This window comes from Calypte anna, chromosome 19 (genome assembly GCF_003957555.1).
Source record: "Calypte anna isolate BGI_N300 chromosome 19, bCalAnn1_v1.p, whole genome shotgun sequence".
Lineage (NCBI taxonomy): Eukaryota > Metazoa > Chordata > Aves > Apodiformes > Trochilidae > Calypte > Calypte anna.
The window spans coordinates 3,287,430-3,312,858 of record NC_044264.1 but is presented as its reverse complement, the minus strand read 5'-3'; the positions used below and the strand labels follow the sequence as shown (position 1 = coordinate 3,312,858).

The 25,429-nt window shown below is 54.1% G+C and overlaps 1 protein-coding gene across 2 annotated transcripts in view; it reads right to left on the bottom strand.

Moving 5' to 3' along the window:
* The window catches only part of STX1A (syntaxin 1A), a 68,983-nt gene that overhangs the window by 3,613 nt on the left and 39,941 nt on the right, over window positions 1-25,429 (bottom strand). Inside the window, exons 4-9 of one of the 2 annotated variants that reach the window (XM_030462744.1) lie at window positions 17,658-17,732; window positions 14,032-14,105; window positions 7,689-7,797; window positions 2,101-2,174; window positions 1,663-1,800; window positions 60-170 (exon numbers count right to left, since the gene is read on the bottom strand). In XM_030462744.1, the coding sequence (XP_030318604.1) occupies window positions 60-170; window positions 1,663-1,800; window positions 2,101-2,174; window positions 7,689-7,797; window positions 14,032-14,105; window positions 17,658-17,732 (581 nt within the window). Of the gene's footprint in view, window positions 1-59; window positions 274-1,662; window positions 1,801-2,100; window positions 2,175-7,688; window positions 7,798-14,031; window positions 14,106-17,657; window positions 17,733-25,429 lie in introns of those variants that run through there. The other variant, XM_030462745.1, reaches the window with a different exon arrangement.

Below are 25,429 nucleotides of genomic sequence, written 5' to 3'. Positions count from 1 at the left end.
ATGCCGGTTCCTGGGGCAGGCAGGGGTGCAATCAGCAGTGCAGGCAGGGATGGACTCACCCGTCGGGCTTTGCTCTGGTACTTCACCGCCTTTTTGGTGTCGGACACAGCGCGCTCCACGTAGTCCACCGAGTGCTCGACGTTGTACTCGATGCGGTCGATCATCTCACCCTGCAGAGTGGGGACAGAGCCCACGTGCCCGTGCACGCAGCGTCAGCTCCTTCCTGCCCCGCTGCTCCCCGGCGCGGTGTGGATGTCCCCCTGCCCTGCAGCCCTGTGCAGGAGAGAGAGGGACTGTCAGCTGCCTGCAGGCAGTGGGTGCCCTGGGGTGGAAGCTCCAGTCTGAAGACGCTGGGACCTCTGGGCACATTTGAGGCAAGCGAGAGTGAGGGTCAAGTGGCCCGGCCCGGTGGCCACCTTGGCCACTATCTCAAGTGACATCAAAACCACAAGGAGATCCACACGGACACTGCTGCATGCTGCTGGGACTGGAGGCACGGCGGGGGAGCAAGGGCCACACCAGCAGCACCACATGGGATGCTCACAAAACACACACATGCAGGGACTGCTGTGACCCACACAAACGCTGCCCCGTGAGGCTGCACCGCAGGACCTGGGCAGGGGTCCCCTGCCCCACTCTGCCCCCTGGCACCAGGGCTGGGGATGTGGCCTGGGCTGAGTTCTCAGGCCTGTCCAGCTCCTTCATCCCTGTCCTGACTGCCCAGAGAAGCAGCTGGAGGCAGAGCCTGCCGGTTCCTGAGACCCACAGGGCTGGGGGTGGGCAGCTGGAAGCCCAGTGCCCTCCTGCATGGCACCGAGGGGGAGTCCAGCAGGTCCAGACCAGCTCATTTCCCAGCCTGAGGCTGCAGAGCACAGGGAGGATGAGCCTGACAAGCCCAGGGCTGCTCTGGTGTTACCCCATGAGCACTGACCCCCACAAGACTCCCTGCTGCTGCCCACCTGCCTAAAGCTGCTGCTTCTCCCTCCCACCCATGCCATGCCCTGGGTGCCAACCCAGACCCCTCTGCTCCTGGTGCCTCCCACCCCACAGGGTGATGCAGCTGGGACAAGGAATCCCCCCTCCATCCCCCAGACAGGCAGGACAGGCCACCAAGGCCACCATGCCACGGCCACCCTGGGTCAGGCCCTAGCACCATGCAGGAGCTGCAGCCATGCAGAGCGGAGCATGCAGCACCGGGGGGCTCGGGGGGGCTTTACCTGCCACTGATGTCTCCTCGGGCCGTGGCAGCATGGCGGGCAAGAAGGGGGATGAGCAAAGAGCCAAGCGTGTGCCCGGCTGAAGGGCCAGGTGACATGGGGCTGGTGGCATAGCCAGGGGTGGCCTGGCAGGACCACCGAGGCTTGTGGCATCCCCAAGCTCACCTGGCAGGGCCCAGTGCTCCAGGAAACATGGAGGAACCTCTGCACAGCAGACACCCACTGCACCCCTCCAGAGCTCACCACTGAGCTCAGGCACGCAGCAGTCCCCAGTGCTGGGGTACAGGATGGGTGGCTCTGGCTCCAAGGAGCCCAGTTCAGCCCCCGTGGGAGCCATACTGGTCCCAGATGCAGTGTTTCACCTCCCCAGAGAGGGGACCATTGGCAGCCCCATCACCCTCCAACCTCCCAGGTGAGCTCCCCCCAGGCTGCAGTGTCTCCATACCTGGCTCTCCACCAGCATGGCCATGTCCATGAACATGTCGTGCAGCTCCCGGATGCTGTTCTCCAGTTTGATGATCTCACTGTGCCGGGTCTCAATCTCATTCAGTGCCTGCTTGGTGATATTCGAATCCATAATGATCTGCAATAAGACAAGCACTGTGCTCAGCCCCTCCAGTCCTGGGATTATGGGCACCAAAAGAAGGAAGAGCAGGAGCCCCAGAGCCCCTTCAGCCCAGCAGAAACAGCCCCCCCCCCATTCCTGGGTCCAGGATGCAGCCCCTGCTCAGGGCAGCACCCTCAGGCCAAACTTGAGCACCCAGCTCCCACCTCCTGCCTGGGCTGCTGTCACCAGTCCTGTGCCAGGGCCAGTGCGGCATCATGTCCACGAGCCAGCCCTGGGTGAGGGTCCTGGCTCAGCTGTAGCTGTGCTGGTGCTTACCCCAGAGGAGAAGATGGCAGGGTTGCCGCTCTCCAGCATGTCCTCCAGTTCCTCACTGGTTGTAGTCCTGCCAGCTGCAAGTGACACAACATGGGTCAGCCATGAGCCCCCTGTCCCTGCCCCACCACAGGGCTCTGCATCCTCCAGGGCATTTCCCCAGAGTGGAGCAGAACAAAGCTTCCAGAGCACAGCAGTCCAGAGTCAGGGCTGCAGCACAGCTCAGCTATGGGCTGGGTGGCCCAGGACTGACCTTGCACAGCTCCTGGACAGGAGGCAGAGGTAGAAATCAAGTGTGTCTAGACAACAAAGTCCTGCTCGTGGCCCCCCCAGGGTTCCCCTTGTGCCCATCACCATCCCCTGTGCCCACTCAGGTGGCCCAGAAGCAGCAGGGAAAGGATGAGTGTTGGGGACAGGCTGGCCCCGAGCTGGGGGCTGCCATCTGCCCTGCTCCTGTTTGCCCGTGGCAGCCCCCGGGCAGGGTTGGGCATCTCAGCTCCAGGAAGGCTCCACAGCCCATTTCCAGCCAGTTTTGGGATGTCAGAGCAACATTGCCCAGAAGGGTCACCCACGACACCCCCTTGCCAGCCCTGCTGTCAGCTGGAACTGCCCTGGTTCCACGAAGGGAGAACAAGGGCTCAGAAAGGACAATTTGCAAACCCCCCTGTTTGTGCTCTGAGCTGTCACTGGCACAATGACAGTGACACAAAGGACATTGCCACGTGGGTTACCTTGCTACCTTGCTCTGCCCAATCCAACCCCTGGGATCAGCTCCAGGAGACAGCACATCTCTGGCAGGCAGAGGTGGAATGGGATGCAGGACACACATTCTTATCCCAGCTCTCACCTCCTCCTCGCTGGCCTGCTCCTGCCACAGAGCACTGGGCCAGTGGCAAAGGGAAGGATGAGAGAGCAAAGACATCACAAGGATTAACACTCATCCTGCCAGGGCAGGCTTGGCTGGAGGCCACAGCTGGTCAGGAAGAGCTGGATTTAATGCCAAGCCAAAGCACAGGGCCCAGAGGCTGCATCTCACCCACACCATCCAGCACAATGCTTGCCAGAGCTGCAACACCAACCTGTAGGATCCCAGAGGACTTTCCAGGGACTCCACTGCCTTCTGGCTAGTTTTCCTGATTTGGAAAGGCTTTCATTAGCTCCTCAAGAGCAATAAAAGCAGATGAAAGTGTGCTAGATGACTGTTGATCTGGTGCCCACATCACCACAGAGCTACAGCACAGCTAGAAAGGACTGAGTCAAAGCAAGGTGCTCACCAAGGGGGGAGAGCCTGGTGGAAATGTCTTGCCCTGAAACTTGGAAAAACACTGGAAAAACACGAGAACTGGACCTCTGGCTCCCCAGACAGCTACAGAGTACATCTGCCTCTTATTGCCATCTCTAGGAATTAAAATTTCCTGGGGAGAGGACTCTGCCAAGCAGCACAGCAGCACAGAGCATCTCTGAGAGCAAGGGAGAAGCAAACTCAGCCCTGAGCTGGCCAGGAGAGAGTTGATGCACAACTCCTGGTGCAGAAGGGCTGTCAGAAGCTCTGGGACATGCCACCAACCAGACTTCCTATCTCAAGGCCACTGCACACTCCTTGGCCCTGCAATGCCCAGCTGGATGGAGATGGATAATCATCCCCATGGAGCAGCTCCCAGGGAACGGGGCAGCAGCAGCCCTGTCAGGGTGAGCAGGACCCTGAGGAACCTCCCAGAGAAGCCTCAGGGGCCACAGCTCACACCCATCACCAGCTGACGTCAAAGGACACTTTGCCTGATCCTGTGTGCCAGACACTCTATAAATAGGGAGGATTTCAGGCACCTCAGGGCTGCAGAAGCCAAACACGCCAGAGCTGAGTTCTGTAATGGCTCCGTTGTGCTCCTCCAGCTGACAGCATCCCCCTCCCAGCAGCAAGGGCACCCACAGAGGGCTCTGGGAAACACTGAGGACAAGAACCTTCCTAAGGATGGTCCTCTGTCTGGATCTGGCTTCCAGCCTCTCATGAGATACAAATCCCACTTGGCAGTGCCCAGCTCGGACAGGTCTGGCACTGCCTGCAGCATCCTTGGGATCGGCATGTCACAACATGCCACCCTCACCCCCATCCCTCAGGACCCCATCTGCTCAGAGTGAGGCTGCAGGGCCTGACTTCCAGCACTGCACAGGCATTTCCACCCGATTTTTAGCTCGGAGAAATCCTATGAAATCCTGAAATCAAAGCACCTCAAGAAGCCCTTCCCAGCATCAGGGGCTATGGGGCTTCCTGGAGCAGCCCCCAGACTCTCCCGGCTCATGGGCAGCTGGGGATACATCCACATCTTGCCTTTCCCTGGCCTCACCCAGCGGGGCAGGAGCTGATTCTCACTGTGCCTTTGGAGATGATAGATGCTTTATTTTTGGTACCTCTGTCTCATATGTAACAAAACTGCTCAGGAAAACAAGCAGTGTCTGCAGAGCCCCTCCATGGCTCCAAAGCTGTACACCCACCATGGAAAGCTCCTCCAAGCCTCAAATCCACCTTCCCTGGGAGCAAAAGCTAATTAGATTGAAGATGTCATTTTGCCTAATGGGCAGAACAGAGAGGACAAAATGGAAGGAGAGGTTCCTCCCACCTCAGGCTGCACTGAGGGACATGGCAGGGGAGAGCAGCTCCTAGCAGCAGACCTGGGGACACTGCTGGGGACAGCCATGGAGCATCTGTCCTGCCATCAGCAACCCCAGGACACAGTGCCCCCTGAGACTCCTCCGTGGCATCTGCTGCATCCATGTGTTTGGGAGCAGAGTGAGTGAGGAGGGGTGATGGCAATGGTTGAGGCTGGGGCAGAAGCTGTGGGAGGGGACACCCACTTCATCATCCCAGACTGGTGATGGTGTCAGCGAGGGTCCAACCTCTGGCACTCACAGACACAGCAAAGAGAAGCCCCCCCCCAAAGAGAAGGCTATGGAGAGCCCCAGAGGGTGGCTGTGCTCTGGGGCAGTGCCTCTACATCACTATTTCTTCTGCCACTGTCCCACCTCCAGAGCACGAAGCAGAAGTGGTTTGCATAAAGAAGCTCCCTGGGTGCTGGAGAGCATCCCCAGAACAGCTGAGAAGTCCCTGCTCTCTCAGTTTCAACACCCAAGTGATTTACTGATTTTGCTGTCAGAGCTCCAGGCACTTTCTATCTTTGGAGCTGAAAAAATGAGAGCTGAGGATTTCACACAGCCCTGTGCAGTCACCACACCCCAGCTGAGCTCAGTTGAGAAAAGCCTCTTCAGGAGCCCCTGGAGCAGCAGGGCCTGAAGGCGCTGGCTGGGAACCCCCAGGATGAGCAGAGCCCTCTGCCCAGGAAGCCCTCCTGCTGAAACCTCAGCAAGCTGATTGCTTATCAAAAGCAAGAGCCAGAAGAGATTTTTCCACTGTCCAAGCAGAGGAACACAGCTTTTGCTAAGGACTGTGCAGACTGTGCACAGGGCTGTGTACACAGACCTCAACCTCCATCTGCACCTGCTCCACAACTCCAGCCCAAAGGGGAAGTGGGTTCCTCACTGTCACTGTCACTGTCACTGCCTGGGACACCTTCTCTGCACCCAAACTCCACTCCATGGTGGGTCCTGAGCAGTGTTTTCCTTGGGCCCAACCAAGGCCATGTCAGGCACAGACAGCATGGCTGGATGGACAGAAAAAAGACAAATATATTGAATATATCTGCACAATTCAAGCAGAGCAGCAGCAGTCTTTCCACAATTTGGAAGCAGAAAAACAAGAGGAATGGTTCAGGTCTGCAGGCAACTAAGGTCCTGGCTAAGTCCTTCCAAATCTCCATTCTTTGAAGGGATAAAAAGGGATCCTTTAAATTCCTGTTTACATAGCAAGCCAGCCCTGTGGTGGGGTGTCACCTAAAGAAGGATGTCAGCTGAGAACAAGTCAGTCAGCTGGAGCATCTCCCTGCCTTCCAGTAAACCTCCAGCTCTTGTGGAGCCTCATGTCAGTCAGCCTTTCCATTCAGCCAGTCTGACACATTTCTATTATTATTATCATACATCATAAAGACTGATTTTTAACAGAGAAAAGGCTCCCACAGCCAAGTCTCCTTCTAGTCCTCCACAAAACTCCTGAACCACACCAGCACTCAGATTTCCAGGCATCTGCAGCTCCTGAAGGACATTCCCGTGGTGCAAAGATCTAATATCTTATTATTCATGCTGAGTTGTAAAAGGGAAGAAAACCACCCAATTGTTTATGACAAAAAAACCCTGGACTATGCTTCAGGCTCTTTCATTTTGTGCACAGAAGCCCATGACATCTCTCTGACAAGAAGATTATTTGCAAAAACCTGTTTTAATCTCTTCATGCCCTGACTTCTCCCTTGCTTGCTTCTTCACCTAATCCCAGTGGGAGATGACCACGTTTCCCTAAACCTAACCCTTTATCGCTGACTGCCCAGGAGAATCACTAGGAGAGCAGGTTTTGTGGACAGCCAGGACCCAACTTCTCCCAAGCAGTGGGCTCTGGGTGACACTCAGGTATCTGGGTGACACCCAGGTAGTTCCATGCTGCTGACAGGCCCAGAGATGTAACCTGGGGCTCACCTTCAGCCAGAAGATCCCACTGCTGCTGCTTAAAAGCTACCAGGGTTGGCAGGGAGATGCTTAAGGCAGGCACTGAGGCTCATGCTCCTCCTGCAGCATGGGAACCTTCTGGGAGTGCTAAGTGCCCCATCCCAAGAGCTCATTTCTCTGGTTTCATACTTGGTTCAGTTCACCCATGATGAAAAGCACCCAGAAGAAAGGCCACACCTTGGTCAGGAATTCCTGATGGCTTCTTTGAATTGGTGCCTCTGCCCATGGCAGCAGGTGGGAACCAGATGATTCCAGAGGTCCCTTCCAACCCCCCCCACTCTGGATTCTGTGCAATTCCTCTCCCTGAGCTCTCTACACAATAGTTAAGAAAATCTGAGGGGAGTTTTTGTGCTTTGCTGGATACAGCTGGACACTGAAATGCAAAGTGCCACCACGTGTCTGTCTCCCAGCACCCATGGGTGCACACACAGCCCCTCGTGCACCCATGGGTTTTCACGGGGGAGCTGTGCACAGCACGGGCTGGTGCAGGATGTGGCTCCCTGTCATAATTTGAGTGGAGGAACCAAAGAAAAGGGTCTCAGGAGCCTAAGAGGTGTGAGAGGGGCAAAACACAGAGGGGTCAATGTTCTCTCCAATACTCTGTAAGCTCAGGCAGACCATCAGCCCCTCCTCTCTTTCTCCTGCTCCGTGCTTGGCTGCTGTTCCCCTGAGCTCCACATCCATCGGGTGCTGAGCAGAGCCCTGGAGCCCCCTCATGAGTCAGCCCAGCTGCAGGGGCCCTCAGGCACCCACCCCTGCCATGGGTATGGAATTGAATATTGCTCCCTTTTCCCATCTGTTCCTTCCCTTCTCCTCTTCTAGTAAACCCATTCCAGTTTTAATTTCCAACTTTTAAGTCTCTCGGCCCTATTCCCCTTATTTTATCTTCCCTTTGGAGGGCGGAGGGGGGGGGATCCTTTGGTTTTTGGTCATCCCAAACTGCTGAGGTGTGAGAGTGCCCAGCAGAGCCCCCGGGGGTCACTCACTGATCTCCAGCTGCCTCTGGATCCTGCCCTTGCAGCGCTCCCGGTAGTCGGTCTGCGTGGCGTTGTACTCGGACATCACCTCCACGAACTTGCGGGACAGAGTCGAGTGCTGCAGAGGGGAGAGGGGGAAAAAAGAGCCAGGGTGAGGGACCCGCAGGGTGCACCCCTTGCACCTCTGACAGACCCAAAATGCATCTCCAGCCCCACAGAAACTGGGTCACACTCTGACCGCTGTGACCAAGTGCAGGTGGCAGTCAGTGACACGGTCCCAGGGGGTGGATCACGAGTACCCCGAGCCCAACCCCAGCAAGATGGATATGGAGATATGGAGCACATTAAAGGAGAGGAGGCAATGGAAAGAGGATAGGAAAAGACACCGGGAAACATTTGGAGAGGCTGACATGATGAAGAAACTCTCAATGAGTGTTCCCCTGGGAGAGCTGAAGCCAAGGGTCCTGCCCTGCTGAGCTGGAGCAGCTCTCAAAGTCTCCATGTGGGTGCCAGGCAGCATCTCTGCAGGCTCAGCCCTACCTGCTGCTCCAGGAGATGGCACTGAAGACAGCTGGAAAATATACTAGCATTTGCTTTGCATCTATTCTAAGCAAGCAGCAGCTCAGTATTTATGGCAGAGCCTCAGATTTGGTTCATTTTATTCAGCCTCTGCTGGGAAACCTCACATGAAAGCCCTTGGGAGCTGCAGCTGGCAGCCTCTGCTCCAGAGGTGCCAGGCCCAAAGCAAGGTCAACACATCCATTTCCTGAGCATGGTGGCTTGAAACCCAGCCAAGATGTGATGTGCCACCCGAACAACTCTTCTTCTGCCTTCTCAAAGTTGTTTTCCTAAAATCCAGTTTATTCCCCCACAGCTGCAAAATATCAACATATGCTGATCTGCAGCCAAATATATCCTGGGTGCTGAATGACACCCCTTCCTGCTAAGCTGTGTGCCACACTGGACCTCTTTTTACTTAAGTTATTTAACTTAGTGTTTATTTTGTCAGATTTTTATGTTATGTTCCCACAGGCATCCCACGTGTCTACAAAATGCATTTGATTTTTGAAGGAACACGCAGTTCCGTGCAAAATGGGCTGGAAAAAGCATTTTAAATGGCTTTCAGTCATTAAGTGAAGCTACCTGAATAAATATAAAGCACATCAAAACATACCTTGAATTTGAAAGAGTCTCGTCAACCCCAAAAAATTAACTGAAGGTAGGAACTGGGGTTGCTTCACCTGGGGCCAGCAACTCTTCAAACATAAGGAAAGCAGCTCAGGTTGCTGCAGCATCAACCTGGATTGCCAAGAGCTCCTTCAGCTCTGGTTATACACAGGAGGCTGGGACAGCCCCAGAAAGCAAAAAGCAGATGCTGGAACCTGGGACCTTGGCCTTCAATGTTTTTAATGAAGAGAAAGACATTTCTGAAGTGCCCAGCCTGGGGGGATGCCAGCCTTCCTCCTGAGCCCACTGGGGTCATAGGGGAGCAGCAATCCCCACCCTGAGTTCCCTCCATCTGGGTTTGTTTCAGTCTTTAACCTGATTCAAGTTATTTCCACTGCACTGGCAGGATAAATCAATCCCAAAGGCAACCAGAGAAAAAGCTCTTCTGAACTACAAGGACCAAAGGTAGAACCATAGAATCATCAAGGTTGGAAAAGACCTTCAGAATCATAAAATCCAACTGGCAGCCCCACATCACTGTGACCACCAAACCACCTCCAAAAGTGCCACTCTGAGCACAGGGTCCTGGCAGGGGGCTGGAGCAGTGATTTACATCACCCTCCTCAGCCACCCCATGCAGGAGCTCCAAGCTGCAGCCCCAGGGAGCTCCTCTCCCCCCGTTACCTGCAGAGCCTGGAGAGATGCTGAGAAATGCCCAAATTAAAAGAATCTCCCACTTCCTTGACCAAGTGTTTCGTGGCTAGGAGAGCTGGGGTTGTGCAGCCTGGAGAAGTGAGAGCTCCAGGGAGACCTGGTGGCTGCTCAGTAATTAAAGGAAAGCAGGAGAGAGACTTCTGAGCAATGAGAGGAGGAGGGGCAGCAGCTCAGACTGAGTGAGGGTGGGCTTGGGTTGGAGACAGGAAATGTTTTACACTAAGGGTGCTGAGCCCCTGGGCCAGGTTTCCCAGAGAAGCTGTGACTAGAGGCTGATCCTCAAACCCTGGTATGCAGGGGAAAATCCAAGGCAGCAGATTCACAGCATGGCCTGACAATTGCTTTGATTTTAAGACTCAGCCCAAGACAACCTGGGGAGGGACATTTTACAAAGGTGTGTAGTGATAGGATGAGGGGGGGTGGTTTCAAGCTGGAAGAGGAGAGATGAAGATGAGAGATTAGGAAGAAATTCTTTGGTGTGAGGGTGCTGAGCCCCTGTCCCAGGTTTCCCAGAGAAGCTGTGGCTGCCCCATCCCTGGCAGTGTTGAAGGTTGGATGGGGCCTGGAGCACCCTGGGCTGGGAGAGGTGTCCCTGACCATGGCAGGGGGTGGGACTGGATGAGCTCTAAGGTCCCTTCCAACCCAAACCATTCCATGACTCTAAGGTGGAACACAGCTCTGAAATTTCACTCTCCATGTGCCAGAATTGCATTTGAACCACAGAACTACAACATGGAGCAACTCTGAATCCTGCTCAAATTCACAGTCCTGAGCTACAGAACACTGATTTTTGCCACCTCAAGTTTCCTTGGACACTACAGAAGCAGTGCCTTTGCCTAGGAAACAAAGTCACAGCACTGTCAACCCCAAGGACAGCCTCCTTCCAGTGCCATCTCCCTGCTCTCCTTCTCTGGGCCACTGCCACCCATGTCTGGGATGTCCAACAGCTCCTGACACTGAGCAGGGCAGAGGGGAAAGCCCGGGGGGGATATCCCAGCACTGCTGTCAGCACACAGCAGTGTCTCTGGAGGGGTTAAAGGCAGAGGTTTGTTCTGGGATGAGATCTGCTGACTGCCCACACCTCTCCCAGCTGGAGCAGAGCCCTGGAGCCAGGATCAGCTCCGGGCAGGAGCTGCCATGCAGAGGGATTTGCTCCTCTCCTGCTCTGCTGGAGCACCATCCTTTGCTTTGGCTCTGCTGCAGCCCAGCAATTCTCCTTCTGCCTTACTCCAGAGCCATCTTTCCAACCTCTCTCTGGCTCTGCAGGGCTGGGAGGAGGCTGGGAGAGCCCCTGCAGAGGTGATCAGTTCATGTCACTGCTGCATCGATTTGGTACCCACTGCAGCACTGGAGAGCAGAGTGTGTGTGACAGCAGCTGGGAAGGAGAGAAACTGCCCATGCCAAACCCTAGCTTCACCTCAGGATTGTTCCTGAGCTGGATTTCTGTGTGAAACCCCTGTGAGGGGGGCAGATCCATGACTGGATCCCCACCCCTGGGTGCTGAAGAGCAAAGCTGGAGGCTCCCATCGCCTTTATCCCTTCAATGGTTTGTGAAATCACCACCTCTGCTGCAGAACAAGCCCTTGCTGCTCTCCTCCCAGGTGCCTCCTGTTCATCCACATCCTCCAGTACAACCAGCAGCAATGAGGCACTGGAACTCTCCCTGCTGTGGCACAGAGGTATTTTCCACTGCTGGAGTGATGACTGTGCCTTGCCAAAGGGCCAGCAGAAGGTTGGCAAACCTGCAGTAAAAACTTCACAGCAACCCTGCACAGTGGCTCAGAAGACAAAGCCCCAGCCCAGGGAAGGCTGATTTTAAGAAGCTGTGATGACAAGACACTTCCAAAAGGCTCATAGCCCTGCCCCAGCCATCCCACGGGTGTCCAGGACCCTATGGCCATGCTCTCACATGGCCCCTTGCAATGCAGATGGTTTTGCCTGGGCACCACAGTCTGACTGCCCCTGGGGAAGCATCTCCAGCCTGGCTGAGCTCTAACCACACAAGCCCATGGCTGAACCAGGACAGGCAAGACAGTGTAAAACATAGACATGAACCAAAGAAGTTCAGTGCCAGAGAGCTGCAGCTGTGCCAGCAGAGCTCAGGGTTAGGCTACACTCAACAGGAAGGCCATTTCTTCAATAAAAATAAATCTAAAATAAAGCTGGTTTCACTCCATCCTGGATTCAGTCCCTTTCTCATGCCCCACAAGATGTACAGCCAGCAGTGCTTGGGGTTGATACATCCCACAGATCCCCTTCATGTTCTGGACTCTTTGTTAGTGATGGTTACAGAGCTTTAGTTTTTAGAGCTTAGGTCACAGCTGACAACAGACAGACTCTAAAAAGAGTCCATGGCTGCACAACACCAGATGCCAACCCAGCACAAAATCCATCTTTTGGATGCACTTTCCTCTAAAACCTGAAGCTAATGGTGTGTTAGAGGTGCAGTGTCAGGTGCCACCTGCACTCCCAGACGTGGTGCAAGAGGCTGTGGCAGCTCCAGTCAGCACCAAGTCCTACACATATGCTGAGGCCAAGCTCCCAGCACACCTATGTCTTATCCACAGAAATTCCACTGCTGGCTGATCCAACAGAGGACATCACAGCCATGGCCATGGTCTCTCCTGCCTCCATTCTGACTTGCTCTGCAATTCTAGGATATCCAAGACAATTGCATAACTCTGACTTCAAAAAAAAAAAAAACAAAAAAACCAGTCCAAGCACGTCCTCTGTTCACAAAGCACATGTTATTCAGGAATTCAAGCAGTTCCAAGCAGGTTTCAAAAGCAGCTGGAGACCACAGATAATCTTGTCTTCTGAGACCTCAGGTCATCAGCAGTGACATGCATCTCAGTCAACACAGGCCATGTGAGGGGGGTGAGAAGCTTGGCCTGTCCCCAGCTGTCCCTCAAGGTCCTTTGCCCCAGCAGTCCCCAGACACTCTGCTCTGCCTCCTGGATTGACCCTTCCTGCTGCTTCCCTGTGGAAATCTTCTTTTAGCACTTTCTGCTAAGTCACTGGCCTTGCCATGGCCCCACAGCCTCTGCTCTCTGTTGGTGTTCCCAAAGTGTTCCTGCCACAACCCACCACAAGCATCAGAAGGACACTTGTCACCTGCTCTTGCTTTCCAGCTGGCAGAGCCCAGTGGGGATGTCTGCACCCATCAGACCTTCCCACTGCTCAGCTGCTCCTGAGAGAAAGAGACTCCAGCTTTTCTTTCATCAAATGTTTCCAAAGCTGTTTCCTGACTTTGGGAGGTGGGAGGGGAGTCAGTCAGAATGGCAGAGTAAGTCAGGTTGGAAAGGACTTCAGGAGGGCAATGCAGGCCAACCTCCAGCTCAGAAGAGCTGGTGATGATTTCCAGGTCAAGTCCATGCTGTTGGACCTGGAGAGAAGCCTCAAGCCCTCAAGCCACCCCTCCTGGAGAGCCAAAATGATCCACCCCACCATGGCTGTAGAGAGCAGCAAAAGCAGCATGGTCATTTGTCACAACTACAACACAAGGACCAGGAGAAGAAGGAGGTGCCCCCCATCTCTGCCCTTGGATAACCCTGCTAAGAAGCTCACCAAAGAACCTGCTACTGGTGGTTTCACAGGAACAAGAAGAGTTTTGCCAGCCCATCAGGAACCTAACACTGCCAGGGCTGCATTGATGCCAGAGGAAGGGCAACCACAGCCCCAGCAGAGGGCAGGAGATTTCCAGCAGGCTGCAGGACTGCACAGCACACTCTGGGAGAACACTCATCTTCCTACATCAAGTGAATTTTAGGTGAGTTGCCCAAATGCATCAGTAAGCCTTGGACTCATTTAGGAGCTGCTCAAGCATCCTTCCAGGCATGGCAGAAACTCACATAGACTTCAGGTTTCTGAACATGTGGCAGGAAAATGTTCTCCACCCAAAGCTTGTGCTTTGGAGAGTATTTTTGATGCAGTCACAAATCACCTTTAGTGAGATGCTTAACATGGATGTGCAGAACCCCCCAGCCTGTTTGTCCACACAGACTTGTACACATGGCTGAAGCCACCACATGCTGCCCTCCCTGCACAGCCCCTCTGCACATGCTCCAGACACTGTGTTTTCAGGATAGATTTTTCACTGATCTGTTCAGAAATGTGCTGCATTAGAAGCAGAAATTAGAAATCCTTTGGTGTGAGGGTGCTGAGCCCCTGTCCCAGGTTTCCCAGAGAAGCTGTGGCTGCCCCATCCCTGGCAGTGTTGAAGGTTGGATGGGGCTTGGAGCACCCTGGGCTGGGGGAGGTGTCCCTGGCCATGGCAGGGGTGGCACTGGGTCAGCTTTAAGGTCCCTTCCAATCCAGCCCAGCTGGTGATTCTGTGATTCCTTTGCACAGCAGAACTTGACTGCTTTAAAGTCAAGACCAACCCTCCTGTTCCACCACCTCCTGGAATCCCCCAGCTGCCTCCAGCCACTTCCCAGCCTCCCCTTCCAAATGCCACAGGGCAGAGACTCACCTGAGTTTTCCTTATCCGTAGGTCAGCAGATGACCTGTTCAGTCCTTCCTCTTGTTCAATACTCTGCTCAATACCTGCTCAGGGTAGAAGGACACAGATTAGTGCTGCTTAGAGAAAGAAAAAGACCTTGTTTGGCCAAGGGACTGCAACAGACTGCAGTCTGTGACATCTGGCCCCCAGCCATCCCCAGCTCCTGACTCCAGCCTGTGGTTTATTCTGGAGGGGCAGCAAAGCCCAGTTCATTATGCAGGGTGCTGGGTGCACTCACCAGGCTGGGACTTGGTGAACAGGGGGATTCTGATATCTGCACTTTCTGGCATTCAAACAAAATGGAGTGCTGCTCTCCCCCTGCTAGGCAGGAGGAGGAAACCCAGAGCTCAAATGTTCTCTGCAAAATACTGAAGCTCAAGACTTCTCCAGGGAACCTAAAAATAGCAGTTCTGCCAGCTGCCTGGTCCTGCACGGGGAGGACCCAGGAGGAGATCCCATCCTGCTGGACTGCACTGCAGCAGCATCTGCCCCTTCACTGCTGGGTGAGATCCATCCCAAAGAGCACCAGTGGCTGCAGGGAGGAGCTGGGGTCTGGGCAGGGAAAGGGCAGGGGGGGCAGGACAGGAGGCACAGAGCAAGGCTCTGTAATCTGCTCCTCATGGTCAGGTCAGGACATGCGAATTCAAAGTTAAATTCAGGGACATAAAAAGCCTGCAAGAAAGCTCCCAGCAGCAGGCTGGCCCAGGGTGCTGAGATCCATGGCTCCACATAGAGCACCAGGTGTGAGCTGGTGGCATCCCCTGAGTTTGGATGGACAGCATTCCCAGTGAGATGTCCCACAGCTCTCCACAGCACCTTCTGCACTGGAGCAGATCCCATGAGCCCAGCATGGGGCAGGTTCCTCCTGCAGAAGGGCCTTCCCATTCCCTGGAGCATCCCAGTGCCTCCCAACTACCACCCAGTGCAGCAGGGCAGAGTGCATGACACACACCCCCCCATGATGGGCATCTGCCTTTCTACTGCGTGTTGGTTCACAGACTGCTTTGGGTTGGAAGGGACCTTATAGATGCCCTTATAGATCCCCTTGTTCCACCCCCCTGCATGGGTGTCCCCACAGCACCACGCTGCAGAGAGCAGCAGGGCTGTAAGGAATGGGCCTGGGGAACCCTGGTGCTGGCAGGAGGGGCCCAACATGCTCTGGGGAAGTGCTGGAGAACCTTGGCACACATTACAGAACCACAGAGTGGGTTGGGTTGGAAAGGACCTTAAAGATCACCCACCCCCTGCCATGGTCAGGGACACCTCCCCCAGCCCAGGGTGCTCCAAGCCCCATCCAACCTTCAACACTGCCAGGGATGGGGCAGCCACAACTTCCACAGGCAATCCAACCCTCCCCCCTTTCTTCTTTCCTGGAACAAGCAGCTGTATCCACAGCTTATCCACCAGGTCCCATCCCAGGCAGCCTTGGCACTTCCCCTGTGTCCCCTCCCTTGCTGTGGGCACTCTGGGTGCTGCCCACCCAGCACATTTCATCAGCAACTGCTCTTCCTCTACACTTGTCACAAACCATTCCCTGTTCCCAAGAAACAGTATTGGCAAACATTGTGCATTGGTGATAATTAATAAAATCACATTTTCCCAAGAAGCTGCTAATTAGAATTAGCCACTGCATGAGCAATGTCTATCCCAAAGAAGTCAGTTCACTGTCAGCAGATGGTGTTTTTGATCAGTCCTGAATGTTTTTTTTCATCATGCTGGCCACAAGACGTTTTGGGACAAAGCAAATTCATTGCTCCAGGTAAATATGATACCAGGGAGTCTTTTCTGAAAGAAAACAAGAATCAGAACCCATCCTGCAACCATTCAGGCTCCCAAAGCTCCTTAAAAAAACATGGAGCAAAACACATATGGGAAAGGATTTTTGTTTTTCACAGACTCAACCCTGTCCCCAGCTGAACACAACAGATTTCAGTGTGGCCAGGGAGTTCCAGATGATGGGAAGGGTCCATGGTCTATGAGACAGGTAAGGTGGTCCCCAGCTCTCCTTCCTGGGTCTACCTGAGATCACACAATGGGAGGACAAAGGACTCAAGGTGACAACAGAGGTACAAGTCATCATCTGGCCTACCCATGGGACATGGTTATGCCACTGGTGATGAACATGAGCAATGGCTTCAGCCATATTAAAAACCTTCATGACTGTGGGGCTCCCATGAAACCCTGGGAGTAGGGAGAATGCTGCTGCTTGGGGGGGAAGCAGTAGTTCCCCTTCCACCCTTCAGGCATGGACAAGTCTCCTGCAAGAAGCTCCACTAAATCCCAGGGTCAAGATCACTGAAGGCAAATCTGAGCTGCAGCAGGGTGACTGCCTCCTGCCTCAGGATGCTCTGTGCCCACTCACCTGCTGGATGCCTGGGGGTCCAGTCTTGGGCTTTTGGGCTTGTCCAAGCACTCCAGCACAACTCCAGCCACCAGCAGGATGTCAGCCTTGCTGTTCTCACTCCCTTCTTGTCAAAGGGGTTGACTGACTCCCCCAGGGATGGAACCAGTGGTCATGTTGGCCAAGCTCTGGCCCTGCCCTGATCCCAGGCTGAGCCATGCCAAGAAACAGGGGTTGCTGATGAAGCAGGACAACTGTCCCCAAGCCCAAGAGCCCCTTTCCTCCCCACCACCTGCCTCACAGAGCCCATGTCTAGGGACAGTGGTGTCCCCTGAGCACCCCATCTGCACTGGCAGCAAAGCCAGGACAGAGAGGAGACCTCAGTGCCTTGGGCACAGCCACAAATGACACAGCCTGCACTGGAGTTGGAAAAGCAAGAGAGGACAAAGGAGGGAGTAGGATGTGGGCAGGGAGAAGCACAAGCCCCAGGGCAGCACATCCCATGGCAGTGCCACCCAGCTCCAGCTAGAGCTGCCCTGGGAAGAGGGAAGTGGGCTGCCTGTGCCCACCTGGAATGCCAGGGAAAAGCCAATTCCTGCAATTCTTGCAAGTCCTCCAGCAGCACCTCCCCAACCACTCAGCCCTGGCTACCCAACCTTTGGCCATGCTGCAGGTTTGCTCAGAGCTCACCAGAAGGGTCTGACACCTAAAAATGCCACCACTGGGACATGCCTGCAGCCCACCAGGTGCTCATGGCACCATTCCCTGCCTTCCAGCTGGGAACTAGATACAGGGGAGTAAATTCCCATAGGGGGGGTGTTACAGTAAGGGTGGTGAGACCCTGGCCCAGGCTGCCCAGAGGTGGTGGGTGCCCCATCCTTGGAAACATTCCAGGCCAGGTTGGACAGGGCTGTGAGCACCCTGGTGTGGCTGAAGGTGTCCCTTACTTACTGCAGGGGTTGTACTGGGTGACCTTTAAAGGTCCTTCCAACCCAAAACCATTCTATGATGCTAAGGGAAGGGGAGGTGATGCCTGCAAGCAGTGACAGATTCTTTGCTGTGAGAGCTGTGAGACCCCAGCCCAGGCTGCCCAGAGAAGCTGTGGCTGCTCCATCCCTGGCAGTGCTGAAGGCTGGATGGGGCTTGGAGCACCTTGGGCTGTGCGAGGTTTCCCTGACCATGGCAGGGGGATTGGACAAGATGATCTTGAAGGTCCCTTCCAACCCAACCCACCTGGGATTAATGGAATACTCACTCTTTAGCTTGGAGCGCACTTTGTTCGCTGTCTTCTTTATGTCAGACATCAGCTCTTCCAACTCCTCCTTTGTTTCTGGGGAGAAAGAAAAAAGCAATCATGGCTGTGTTGGAGACACTGCTAAAACCTGCTGCCCAGCCCCACAGCAGGTGGAGACCAGGGCTGTAACCACTGCCACCTCCTGAGTGGGGACACTTCCACTCCACCCACCCCGTTGGTGGGGTCTGAGCCTGGAAATGCCCCTGCTGATGACCCCACAGGGAACAGGGAGCCATCCCCTGCCTGCACAGCCCCAGCCTGCCCCATAACAGAGACTGCAAGGGAATCACAGAATCATTGAGTAGGAAGGGACCTCTAGAGAACACCTTGTCCAGCCCCCTGCTAGGACTGCCAGGAGCACATTGCACAAGACTGCAGCCAGGGGGGGTTGAAAATCTCCAGCTCAGAGGACTCCACAGCCTCCCTGGGCAGCCTCTGCCAGGGCTGTCACCCTTGGGGTAAAGAAGTTTTTCCCCACGTTCAGATAGAGTTTCCCATGTTCCAGCTTGTGCCATTTCCCTTCTCCTGTCACTGGGCACTACTGCATCCTCCTTACACCCACCCTTTGGGTATTTATAGACACTGATAAGGTCTCCTCTCTGCCTTCTCCTCTCCAGACTGAACAGTCCCAGCTCTCTCCACCATTCCTGGGGGAGATGCTCCAGTCATCCAGTCATCCATTCACCTTTCTGCCCTCCACTGGGCTCTCCAGCACTTGTCTCTCTTGAACTGGGAAGCCCAGAACTGGACACAGTACCCCAGATGTGACCTTACCAGGGCAGAGCAGGGGGGGGAGGATGAATGACCACCATCATCCCGCTGGCCACATCCTGCATCCCAGAATGCCATTGGCCACAAGGACACAAGGCCACAAGGCCACAAAGCTGTCCCATGGATAACTTTTTGTCTACCAGGACTCCAAGCTCCTTCTCCACAGTGCTGCTTTCCAGCAGGTCAGCCCCTGAACTATACCAGTGTCTGGGGCTGTTCCACCCCAGGTGTTACATTTGTCCTTGTCCAACCTCATCAGGTTCCTCTCTGCCCAACTCTCCACCCTGTCCAGGTCTCAGAGGATGGCAGCACAGCCTCTGGCATCTCAGACATTCCACCCAGTTTTGTGTATTCAGCTTGGAGCAACCTGTCCTGGTGGAAGGTGACTCTGAGGTTAGGACTAGATGACGTTTGAAGGTTCCTTCCAACCTGAACCACTCTGTGGGTCCATGGTTGTTCTGGAAACCAGAGTTTCCTTGGAGGAGCTGTGTGAGTGCCCCTTGCCACCCTGTGACCCAAAAGCTTCCGGGACCCCCATGAGCACAGCAGCAGGGCTGGAGTGGGGGCTCAGTACCCATGCCCAGCTGTGTTCTGTCCTCTGTTCCACGGTGCTGGAAATGCCCTACACCACCCATGGGCTTGTGAGAGCCTGGTTGGGTTGCCAGGGATGTAACCCTGACCTGACCAGAGGATCAACCAACTCCAAACCTCAGCACTGAGACCAGCACATTGAGTCTCAAGATACCTAAGAAAGGCAGGAACAGCCCTGGGGAAAAGCACTTGGGGGTGCTGGGGGGAGAGGAGGAGGTCACCATGAGCCATCAGTGTGCACCTGCAGCCCAGAAAGCCAAGGGGATCCTGGGCTGCATCAAGAGAAGGGTGGGCAGCAGGATTCTCCCCCTCTGCTCTCAGGAGACCCCACCTGGAGTCCTTCATCCAGTTCTGGAGCCCCTTTTACAAGAGGGACAGGGAGGTGCTGGAGGGTGTCCTGAGAAGGGACACGAGGATGCTCAGAGGGCTGGAGCAGCTCTGCTGGGAAGACACTGAGAGAGTTGGGGTTGTTCAGTCTGGAGAGGAGAAGGCTCTGAGGAGACCTCATTGTGGCCTTCCAGTGTCTGAAGGGGCTACAGGAAAGCTGGGCGGGGACTTTTTAGGATGTCAGGGAGGGATAGGACATGGGGGGATGGACTCAAACTAGAGGAGGGGAGATTTAGATTGGAAGTTAGGAAGAAGTTCTTCCCCATGAGGGTGGTGAGACCCTGGCACAGGTTGCCCAGAGAGGTGGTGGAAGCCCCATCCATCCCTGGAAGTTTTTAAGGCCAGGCTGGATGGGGCTCTGAGCAACCTGAGCTGGTGGGAGGTGTCCCTGCCCATGGCAGGGGGGTGGAACTGGGTGAGCTTAAAGGTCCCTTCCAACCCTGAAAATTTTATGATTCTGTGAAAGTACAAACCAACTGCCAATCAAACAAGATTTCTGGGAAATACTCCCACCCTGACGCTCCCTCTTGATTTCAATGAGCTGAAGACTTACTTAATTCAATAAAACTTTGTTTAATAGACTCCAGAGTCATTAACTGAGTCACTCCAGTGGCTGTGGTGGCTCCCAGCTGGCAGTCACAAGCAAAATTAGAAAATCCTGACGATGGGAATGCGCTGGGGGAAGGTCACATCCTACAGTGGTGTACAGGGTTCTGAGTCAGAGCTGAGAGCTGCAGCACCACGGGGAAAAGGAGGAAATGAACCCATCTGTGAACACCTTCAGCCCAGGCTGCAGGTATGGCTGAGCCAGCCAACACCACAGCTCACCAGGGGACCTCATCCAATTCTGTATTTGCTAGAGAACAAGCAGCAAGGTAGGGAAGGGCAGAGGATATTTTCAGTTTGAGTTCTCATTTAAAGGGCTGACTATTTTTTCTCCGTTCTTGAAAGAACTTGTATTGAGTAAAGAAACCAGCCTGGGCTGAGGAACTCCCTGGGCTTGGGAGCTGATGGGGAATGAGACAAAGCTGCAGGAGTGGCAGGGGACAACAGGCTGACACCAACACAGGGACAGGCTGGGACCTGGGGAGGTGAAAGAGAAGGGGCTTCCTACAGCTGCCCACAGCCACCCAGCAGAAGGGGAGAGAAAAGCTGAAGCCAGATTTTCTTGCTGCTCTTTGGAGGTGACCTTCAGCTTCTTGCTGAAGCTTGGAGGGGCACAGGGACAGTACATGCAGTGACAAACAGAGCTGGGAGACACAAACCTCAAACTGGACATTACAAAAATAAATTGTCAGCATGAGGGTGGACAGGCACTGGGCCAGGAGAGGTGGTGGGATATCTGTCCTTAAGGATATCCAGCTGGGTGAAGGCCTGAGCAGCCTGACCTAATGGGACTGCTGGAAGATATTGGGCCAGGGACCTCTCAGGTCCCTTCCACCTACATCCACCTTTGGTCTCACAAAACACTTTCACATAACTCACTGCTCTGTATTTTCTCCCCCTGTCACTTTGTGCTGAAGTCCATCCTGCAGTGATGATTCCAGTGAGGATGTTCAAGACAATACTGGATGTGGGTGAGCATCTCCCTGTGCTGGCTGCTTGGGAAGGGGCCAGGACCCCCCCCCAGCATGGAGGGATGTGGGAATGGGAGCTGGATTGCCTTCCCTCAAAATACTTCCAACTGAGCAGCAAGGGGAAACCACTGCTGCTGGCTGGCTTTGAGTCCCAGGACGTGTGAGGGTTACTTGGAGACCTGGCAACCACAGCCTTCCCAGACAATTATTTTCATATCCCTGGCATCTGTTTAAGTGACTGACTCAGATTTATTTAACGTTCAGCAACAGGAAGCTCCAGTACCACAACATCACCACTGCCATGGCCCAAGCACCCCTGGCAAACAGATACACCCTGAGGGGCAAGATGGGCTGTTGGAGATGCTGAAGGTTCTCCACATCCCACAGCCAAGCCTGGATATCTGCTCTGCTCCTGCTGTCACTGAGAACAGCAGGGATGCCCCCATGGCCACCAGCACTGTGGGGCCCTGTCCCCTGTCCCCACTGGGAGGGGAGAGGGGGCTCAGGGATAGTGCCTTGCATGCAGAAGGAAGCCAAGGAGCTCCAGCTGCTTGCCAAGCTGCAGAAAGAGGATAGGGCACTGCTGTCCATCTGCCTTCACCAGGAGATGTCTGGTACCACTGCAAGGTGCCAGCAAGCCTGGGATTTTTAACTTCCAGTGTGCCAGAAGGGACCAATTCTGCAGGAGATGGAGCGAGGAGAGACAGTGCCAGGGTTCAGTGTCAGTGTGAGAGGTCACAAAGCCTTCACCAGGAGCAGAGATGCTGCACAGCAGAGTCTGAAAAGCTCTTACAGATCCATTCAGATTAAAGGCACTCCCTGAAATGTCTCCTCTGGAGGTGATCTGCGACAGATTAGAACTGCAGCTTTTGAATCTTTCAGTCACTAAAAAAGGAAGCAGGTGAGATGCTTAAAGATGTTTCTGTTACATATTTTTAGGTAATTAAAAGCTGTTTACTGGCAACATCAGTGGGACTGAGCTTTTAAAATACTCTTTTACATTAACAGCGATGGATCCCGTTTCATGCATCCTGGAAACCAACCCAGTATGTTCCTTGCAGGCTGGAAAGGACCTTCAAGATCATCGACTCCAACCATCAGCCTTACACCATCTTAACCACTAAATCATCTTCTGAAGCTCCACATTTACCCATTTTTTTACTCTCTCCAGGGACAATGACTCCACCACCTCCCTGGGCAGTCTGTTCCAATGCTTCACCACTCTTTCAGGGAAGAAATTTTTCCTACCACCTAACCTGCATCTCCCCTGGTACAACTTGAACCCATTTCCTCTTCTCCTGCCACAGTCCCTGGGGAGAAGAGGCCAACACCTCCCTCACTGCAGCCTTTCAGCTGGAGAGGGCAATGAGGTCTCTCCTCACCCTCCTTTTCTCCAGACTGAACAGAACCAGCTCCCTCACTTCATCACCTGGGCAAAAGGTGGAGACAAAGTCAGCACAGTGCCAGGTTCCAGTCTCTTTTTTTGGAGAAAGTGGTGGGATTTCACTTTTTTCCCCAGTCCCCCACTCTAGAACAACAGTCTGCAGGTGGTGATGAGGAGCAAGGGATGAAGGGCAGCCATGTACAGAGCCACAACCTGGGCATTGGCAGGGACATGAACCCAGCAACACCAGAGCTGCCCAGGCTGCTGCAGCTGGCTCTGGGAGCTGCCTGGCCAGGGCAGGAGCAGATTGCATCCAGCAGCAAAGCCTGCAGGAGATGCAGCCTGCATCCAGCATGCTCAGCCCAACACACCCCAGGCTCTTTCTGCAGCTCCACCAGCCCTGCTGCTCAGATAGCAGGAGGTCTCTGAGCCAACAAGAACCAGCATGTATCAAGAGTTCAAAGCAAGGCGAGCTTAGGAGATCTCTTAATTAAGTTTTCAGCAATAATTACGTACCCTGACTTACAATGGGAGCTGATGAGCTGAAGGGTTCTGCTCACACAGCAGCTCAGAGCAGGCAGCAGACCTGATGCAAGAGCAGCAGTTGTGCACAGGACGTGTCTGGGAGGTGCTGAGCCAGCAAGGTCTGGCAGCTCCAGCCTGGGGACTCATCCTGGCCCAGGGCAGATTATTCTACCAGGGGCACCCAATTCAGACAGCAAAACTGATGTGAACCAAGGTTTTTGGATGGCTGCTCTCACCAGCTGCAAATGTGCCCATTGGTCAGAAATCTCCAGCCCTGGTTATTTCACAGCACCAAATGCAAGGTTTTGGGGCACCCACCTCTCTGGGAGAAATTATCCAGAATTCAAAGAATCATGACTGGTTTGCTAAAGCTCACCCAGTGCCACCCCTGCCATGCCCAGGGACACCTCCCACAGCCCAGGGTGCTCCAAGCCCCATCCAACCTTCAACACTGCCAGGGATGGGGCAGCCACAGCTTCTCTGGGAAACCTGGGACAGGGGCTCAGCACCCTCACACCAAAGGATTTCTTTCTAATCTCTCATCTCAATATCCTGTTTTCCAGTTTAAAGCCCTTGCCCCTCATCCCATCTCTCCAGGCCCTTGTCCCAAGTCCCTCCCCAGCTTTCCTGGAGCCCTTTCAGGCACTGGAAGGTGCTCTAAGGTCTCCCCATGGGATCCTTCTCTTCTCCAGGCTGAACAACCCCAACTCTCTCCCCCTGGCTCCAGAGCTGCTCCAGCCCTCCCAGCAGCTCCAGGGCCTCCTCTGGACTGGATTCAACAGTTCCGTGTCCTTCTTGGGGACACCAGAGCTGGACCCAGCTGAATGAGAAGCAAACTGCTCCTTCCCGTTTGTAGCTTTCTCAATTTTCTCCCCAACAATCCATCTTCTGAGTTCTACCCCAAGGGTCTTCATCCACCACCTCCAGTCCCTGTCCCTGCCCTGTCCCTTTGCTGCCTGCTCCCATCCTGCCTGGGGCCATACACAAATCCCTGGGGAGCTCCAGGATGGATCTTGGGCAAAGTGGGATGGCAGTGCTCGCTGAGCCCTCCCATGGGCACACAGAGGGCAGATGTACCCAGTAAGATGCTCTAATCTATTTTTAAACACTGAACTGCATTAATTGTCTAAGCCTCCTTTAATTCTCTTAATCAAATTGCACTTCAAATACTCCATTATTTTGCCCAGAAGCAAGGTTGGGTTAATCAGACAGTAATTACCCTGGCTCCTTCCTTCTCTCTTTCCTTAAAAATCAGAGGCTGTGCCACCTCCTGAGCTCCTGATGCCCATCCAGTGTGCAGAGGCTTTATTGGAAATCAACACTAATGGCAGAGGCACCATCTTACTCAGCTCTTGGAAAACTTCCCAATCAATAACTTAAGGTAGACTGGATCCAGCAGGGTTTATTTTTGGTACTGACTGTTTAGCAACAACTTGAATTACTGTTGGAATGTAAGAATTTAATCATCACAAGACACATCACATGGTTGCTCAAACACTCAAAACAAAGCCTTTGCCATAGGTTTCTGTCCTTTCTGCAATAATTCTCCCATTTTCCTTTCTTTCAATGCACCAAAATAGCTGAGAGGTTTCTGCTCTTCTTTAAGCAAGTCACAAAAAATTCAGACTGACCTTTGGGCTGCTGCTTGCTGGGTTTCCCTGAAACTCCCACCCCAGTTTCTGTGCCACTGGGAGAGGGTGGGAATGTAAACCAAGAGCAAGTAAACCTCCAAAGGAGTCACAGGAAAGCGGTAGGAAACATAAAAGGATGCAGTGAGAATCCAGTGCTTTAAAATTCCTCTGCGTGCACACAACAAAAAGGAGGCAGTCATGGCCATCTGCACCAGAACCTCTCACTTTTCATCTTCTGCCTGATTCCCTTTATCTGCCAAGACAAAAAGGGGACTAAGCCTCATTGGCACTGCTATGGCACATTTGCATGACAGGAAGATTTGCTTCTCATTTTTTAACAACCTTGAGGCCACTGGGATGATGGCTGGGCAGCCCTGGTGTCCCAGCCCTGAAACCATTTTGGTGCCTCCTCTGCACCTCTCTACCAGGTCCCTGTGTGTGCTGGGGACCCCTGAGCTGGGGGCAGTGCCCCAGGGGGGGTGAGGAGAGTGGAGCAGAGGGGGAGCATCCCCTCCCTTGGCCTGCTGGCCACGCTGCTGGGGGGCAGCCCAGGAGACACTTGGCTTTCTGGGCTGCCAGCCCACAGTGACACCTGATGTCCCATTTGTCACACACCAGTGTACCCCAGGTCTTCTCCACAGGGTGCTCTCCCTCCCTCCCTCCCTCCCTCCCTCCCTCCCTCCCTCCCTCCCTCCCTCCCCCAGTCCATGCTGGTCCTGGGGATTGCCCCAGCTCAGGTGCAGGACCTTGCCCTTGGCCTGGTTGAACTGAATGAGGTTTTCTCATTCCTTGGTAACTTTCTTCCTAGACCTCTGGCTCTATACCCATCCTTCCCTTTTTATCCTCCTCTCCTTCAGGAAGTCAGCT